Here is a 6,431-nt window from a genome sequence, read left to right on the forward strand (position 1 = left end):
CGCACTTAAAAGAAAATATTTTTCTTCAAAAGCAGACCATGCGCCTCATAATCCGGTTGTGCCTTATGTATGGAAAACATTTTAAAATATATCATTCATTCAAGGTGCCCCTTATAATGTGGTGCACCTTACGTATGGAAAACATTTTAAAATATGCCATTCATTGAAGGTGCCCCTTATGTGTGGAAAAAGTTTTGAAATAAGTCATTCGTTGAAGGTGCGCCTTATATTCCAGAAAATACCGTACTTTTTTTGGACAATATTTTTTTGCAATACCCTGTTGGTGACAATTTCACGAAAATGTCATTCTTTTTTTCAAGTTTTAGCATCGTCACGTCAAAAAAAGACCCCGAACCTTTTGCAGCAATGTGTGCTACCTGATGACTCAAAACATGTCCTAGCTTGATTCAAAATACTTTTCATTTTATTTCACATAACGGCGCCCGTTTGCAAAAAATCACAACGCTCAACCGGATGAAGTGCGAAAACAGTTTCAGATATCAAACATTGTAAATATTGAATTACTGAACAAAGATAGCCCTCGAAAAAACCAATACATGATTATGGATATTTTTTAGAATACCCCCCTCAAACAATGAGGCTTAAATGTCATCCATGTAAAATATACACTCAGCTATAAAAATACAAGGAAGTACAGTCATACAAATATATTTATTTGCCATTAATTATATATCTTTCACAATTTAAAACAACACAAAAAACACAGACGGCAGTATAAACAAACACTAAATTTGATCCAAATGGATCAATTGATGGAGAAAAATAATAATAAATAAAAATACACATTAGCTTACATTCATTTGAATAACCCCCCTCCCATTATGGAATGATTGTAGGAGGGGTGGTGTTATTTCATGGATTCAAAGAGAAATAAAATTCCCAAACATGCATTGAGCGATATAATCCAATAAATCTCAAAAAAAGAGGACAAAAAATAGAAGATTCTTATTTTGAAAATCTGCAAGTGCAAATCACCCGTGGGTGAAGAGAGGGTGAGGAGCTGTCCGGGTGAAGAGGTGCTGAACATAAAAAGCGCACCCGAAACACTGTCTTGATTTCCACCAGCAACGGCGACACACGTCAATGTTCACCTGACGTCTTCGCGACCCCCCCCTCCCCCCCTCGGGGTCAAATCGGCCAAACAGGATTTCCACCCTCCATTTTGTTTTTTTTTGGGCACCTATGACAGGCGCCTATCAAAACCGACGCGGCGAGACGGTAGGATCTTCAAATATCGTCTGCGCGCGCGTGTGTATGTGGGTGTGGGGGGGGGGGGGTGCTATATAAAGTGACTCGGGGGGGCTGGTCTTCAAATCCCCTCAGGCAGAGTAAAGGGCCAAGCGTTGGTAGTCACTTGCGGCTTCATCTCCATTTTCTCCTTCTGCTTCTGATGGACGCGTCCATGCCGCTTGCGTTCGTCGCTTCGGGCGAAGCGCTTGCCGCACACGTCGCACGAGAAGGGTTTTTCGCCGGTGTGAGTCCGCGTGTGCGTGGTCAGGTGGTCGCTGCGGCTGAAGCTACGCAGGCAGATGCGACATTGGAAGGGTTTGTGGCCTGTGTGGATGCGGATGTGGCGGTTGAGTTCGTCCGAGCGCGAGAAGCGCCGGTCGCAGCTCTCCATGGGGCAGGTGAAGGGTTTTTCCTTCGGGGGGCCGTGCGAGGACGAGGCGGGTGCGCTCTTGCGGGCCCTGGGGGGTTTCGGGGGGGCGGCGCGCGCGGTGTAACTTTGGGCGAAGGAGTCGGGCAACAAAGACGAGTAGAGGATGGAGTCGATGGTGCTGGGTAACGTCGGGGGTGTGTAAATGGACTCAGGGGGGGCCTCGGGGTATGGCTTTAGGCCAATCGGCGGGGGGACGTAGCCGTTGTACGCGTATCCCTGGGAGCACGTGTCGGAAAAACATTGCTCCTGCTTAATGCCCCCTTCCACTTTGAACTCCACGTCCGGGTTGGGGCACATGGCAGGGAAGGTGTCCAAAAGTTCCTTCACGTCCATTTGCTGATCGGGGGGGAAATCATTTGACAAGGGGAAGGTTTCCGCGTGGAAGTTGCTCTCCAAGCAATCCGATTTGCAAAAAGCTCCCCATTCGTAGCTTTCAAACTCATTTTTCACCACTACGGGGAAGGACGCCTCTTCCGATTTGGGTTCGCTTTTGGGGAAGTCCACGTGGGAGGTGGACGGCTGCGCCCGGTCCTGGGCGAACCCGGCCGGGTGCTCGGCAGATTGATACGCTTGCCTCTTGACATCTTCAAAATGTGAGCTGTCCGGCGGGGGGGTGTACGAAGCCCCCCGGCTGTTGGCGTTCTGCTGCTGGCTCTCTGAAAGCTGCGTGGTGGATATGCCCACGATTTCGGTGATCATGTTGAGGAGAGTCTCTGTGGTGCACGGCGGCGCCCCTTGAGAAGCTTCCACGTAGAAGCTGCCGGAATAAGCCAGCGAGGAAGGGGCGAAGGCGTCCTTGGAGCCTTCGCAAGGGTTAAAGGCGTATTCCGAGTTGGAAGCTTCGGTTTTGAGGGTGGCCGGCGCTCCTTCTGTTCAATGAGAAATGGAGAAAACTTTGTCACACCCGGCGGGGGGGGGGGGGGGGGGGGGTACGATGGAGCATTACATAAACACGCACAGGGTAATCGTCACAAGTGTCACCGTTTTTAACCTCCCCCCACCCCGCTCGCCCTCAATCATCCCCCTATCGACATTCCCTTACATGCACTATTTCGTCCCTACCCATCGGCGGAGGGACTCACCGTGGCCGAATTGCGCGGGCACCGAACGCTCCGCGTCGCCGAACGCATCGCGGTTGTCCTTCCTCGCGCCGGCGTCCATTCCCAGAGAAGAACCGTTGCAGTTGTCAAACTGGGTGTAAAAAGAATCTTTCGCGTTCAAATCCATGTTGTTCAACATGATGCTGCACTTAAAAAAGGTCCGCCTCGAGGGTAAATAAAATCGGTGTGGCTTGTTTTCCTTCAACCCCCTTCCTCGTTGTTTTTTATTTTTTATATTTAGACGGTGTTCGACAAATGATCCCCAAATGTGCTTGTTTAATAATAAAAATAAAAAAAGGCAATATATTCCTTCTCGTCTGTTGCTCCGTCGTTATTTGCTTGCTGTGGCTCTCACGTCGTCTCCCCTTATATACACTTTGGCGGCTCCACGGCCCTCCTCCCCATTCATCAGCTCCAGTGAGAGGATTCCCCGCTGCGTGTAAACTTCATGCCCATATATGGACAGAGGATGTGGCGTAGTTGTCCTCTTCCTCTCCTCCCATCAGAAAGGATGGAGAATTGACGTTGCAACAAGTGGCCCATCATGTGCAGCCTTGGGGAGGGGAGCAGCCGTGCGTTTATCATCCGAACATATGGATGACATCCTGACTAGAAGCGACTAGAGGTATTACTCCAAGGAATAAATACTACTACTACTACTACTACTACTACTACTACTACTACTACTACTACTACTACTAATAATAATAATAATAATAATAATAATAATAATAATAATAATAGAGAGATGATGCTGTCAACATCGATAACAGGTCACAAATAAATATACAAATAAATACACAAATAAAATAATTAAAATCAACAAATAGATAAATAAATAAACACATAAATAAAAATAAATAAATAAATATAGAAATAAATACACAAATACCTGTATTTTCAGTTGTAAAAGGAAATGAAATAATAATAATAATAATAATAATAATAATAATAATAATAATAATAATAATAATAATAATAATAATAAATAAACATTCAAAGCTATCCTTAACCTTGTCCCCCTATACCTATCTGACCTTCTTCAAATTTCTATTCCGTCTTGTTCTCTCAGATCTTCTTCCTCCCTCCGCCTCTGTGTGCCCACCCTGCCCGTCTCAGCACGATGGGTGACAGAACTGCTCTGCCCCCAAACTTTGGAACTCACTTCCTCCCAGCATTCGTAACATCGTTTCTCTTCCCATCTTCAAGTCCCATCTCAAAACCCACCCATTTAAAATTGCATTTTCAGAATCAGAATCAGAATCAGAATCAGAATCAGAAAACCTTTAATCGTCCCACAATGGGGAAAGTTGCAGTCCACAGCAGCAATTTGAAAGAGGATGATTTCTGTGTAGCCCTCTCTCTTATTTCTATTTGTAATTGTATTTTATTTATTACATTGTATTTGTGATTATATTTTATTTATTATAGTACCTATGCTTGTCTGTGACTGTAAAGCAGTTGTCTCAAACTCGCGGCCCGCGGGCCAACTGCGGCCCCCGAAAGAATATTTTGATATGAAAGATTAATGTTAGTGCGGCCCGCATGATTGATATGAATGAAACTTGTGTGTGGAGCTGAACAAGTAGGCAAGAGAAGCCATGTTTAGGACAGTTCATGTTCAATATTTTCTTTATGTGAAGAAAGTTAAAGGTTAAAGAACTGTGAATACAGACATTTGAAACTTTATTAAAATAATTAGTTTTCCTGTGCTTTTTTTCAGTCGTCTGTATCTGCTTTATGATCATTATAATTATTTCATTTATTTATGACTGGTTACTTTATTTTTTATTCATTTTTTCATTTATTCATTTAATGCGTTTTTTTGTGTGTTAAAAATAAAGATTTTGAGAACATTGGAATGTTTTATCTGTGCTTTTCTTGTGGAAATCCTGATGCGGCCCAGCCTCACCCAGACTCTGCCTCCAGCGGCCCCCGGGTAAATTGACTTTGAGACCCCTGCTGTAAAGTGTCCTTGAGAGCTTTGAAAGGTGCTTAAAATGTAATGTATTATTATTATTATTATTATTATTATTATTATTATTATTATTATTATTATTATTACAAATAAATACATGTATTGTCCAGTGTATAAGGAACAAACATAAATAAATACCCGTTTCCAGTGTATAAGGAAATAATTAAATACATAACCAAATAAATAAATGCCTAAAAAAACTATTTTTCCAGTATATAAGGAAATACATAGGAAAATAAATAGCATAAATAAATACATAAATAAATGCCTCCATTTCCCAGTGTATAGGGAAATAAACAAATATATACAGTAAAGTCTCGTTATATCGATATCGGATATATCGATAGTCCCGGTTACATCGATACTATTTCTATGCACGCACGGAGAAAATTACATGCAAACAGGGCCGGATATATCGATAGTCCTGGTTATATCGATATTTTTTCGGACTCCCTTGAATATCGATATAACGAGACTTTACTGTACTTGTATTTTCTGATGTATAAGGCACACCGAAGTATAAGGTGCACCCCCAATGAATGGTGTATGTTCAAACTTTTTCCATCTATAAGACGCACCAGACTATAAAGTTCACCTTCAATAAATGAAAAAAAGTTCTTCAAATATAATATATAAATACCTGTATTTTCCGGTGTATAAGTTGCACGGGAGTATAAGGTGCACCTCCAATGAATGGTGTTTTTTCCAAACTTGTTCCATCGAAAAGGCGCACGTTCAATGAATGAAAAAGGTTCTCCAAATATAATATATAAATACTTGTATTTTCCAGTGTATAAGGCGCACCAACGTATAAGGCGCATGGTAATTTTTTGAAAGAAATGAAGGCTTTTGGGTGCGCCTTATATATTGGAAAATATGGTAAATAAAAAAGGAGGAATAGAGTAAACGTAGTTATTCCCGAGCACGCTAAAGTCTGTCAAGCTGTTTTACGTTTTATTGGGTGTGCAAACAGGTACAGCAGCACGGATAAATAAATGATCAATTGGATAGAAAGAGGGGGTTGGAGGGATTATTTGAAGGGGCAAATGAACCGCAGATAACCACAAAATGTGATTATCTGAGCTTAGATTTTATAAAGGCAACCAAAATGCAGGAAGAGAACAAGATATTCCACCAGACGTCTGTTGCCCGTTCTAGCCATTTACTCTCTGTGAGGATCGCTCTCAAACTGAGGCCAGACTGCACTTTATCCGCAGTTTCAGTGATTGACTCTCTCTTTCCTCCCTCTACTGTGTTTGCAGTAAATTGCGGGTCGCTCACACCATCATGGCGAGGCCCCATCCGAAAACGAACCCTTGGCCTTTGAAAGCATCGCAGGGAGTCGATAACACCCCTGATGTGTTCAGTGGTTGAACCCAACCGTTCACGCGACATTTCAACCCCCAAAGCAGTTTTTTTCTGCCTTCTCTCTTTTGGCATCTGTTGCCGGGTGAACTAAGCGGTCACGCTTCCTGCAACACAAAGTCGATAAGCTTTGATAGACTGTCGTGGCGTGCGGCGGCCCTCTCGTTCCGGACACGGACCCAGTTCTTTAGTCTTGACTTTACATACAAGAAAAAAAAGCTCAATTCACGGCTTTACTGATGTGAAAAGGATGCTCTCTTGTTAATAATCAAGAAATTCATCAAATCACACCTTAGAGGTACAGTAG

The 6,431-nt window shown here is 42.9% G+C and overlaps 1 protein-coding gene across 1 annotated transcript; it reads right to left on the minus strand.

Moving 5' to 3' along the window:
* Window positions 1–286: 286 nt before the first annotated feature.
* LOC148892319 (uncharacterized) lies at window positions 287–3,007 on the minus strand. Its single transcript, XM_089006222.1, has 2 exons — window positions 2,764–3,007; window positions 287–2,550 (listed from the first exon to the last, which is right to left on the minus strand). The coding sequence occupies exons 1-2, from the start codon at window positions 2,918–2,920 to the stop codon at window positions 1,331–1,333; spliced, it is 1,377 nt and encodes a 458-aa protein (XP_088862348.1). The 5' UTR covers window positions 2,921–3,007; the 3' UTR covers window positions 287–1,330.
* Window positions 3,008–6,431: the final 3,424 nt, after the last annotated feature.

The sequence above is a fragment of the Hippocampus bargibanti genome, linkage group LG10 (genome assembly GCF_051943395.1).
Source record: "Hippocampus bargibanti isolate YZ-2025 linkage group LG10, ASM5194339v1, whole genome shotgun sequence".
NCBI classification, from domain to species: Eukaryota; Metazoa; Chordata; class Actinopteri; order Syngnathiformes; family Syngnathidae; genus Hippocampus; species Hippocampus bargibanti.

Excerpts from the sequence above, each read along its gene's own strand:
- LOC148892319 (XM_089006222.1), bottom strand. The coding sequence starts at position 2,920 with ATGTTGAACAACATGGATTTGAACGCGAAAGATTCTTTTTACACCCAG. Across the intron at positions 2,551-2,763 it reads GCCCGCGCAATTCGGCCACG|AAGGAGCGCCGGCCACCCTC; the intron begins GTGAGTCCCTCC and ends CTCATTGAACAG.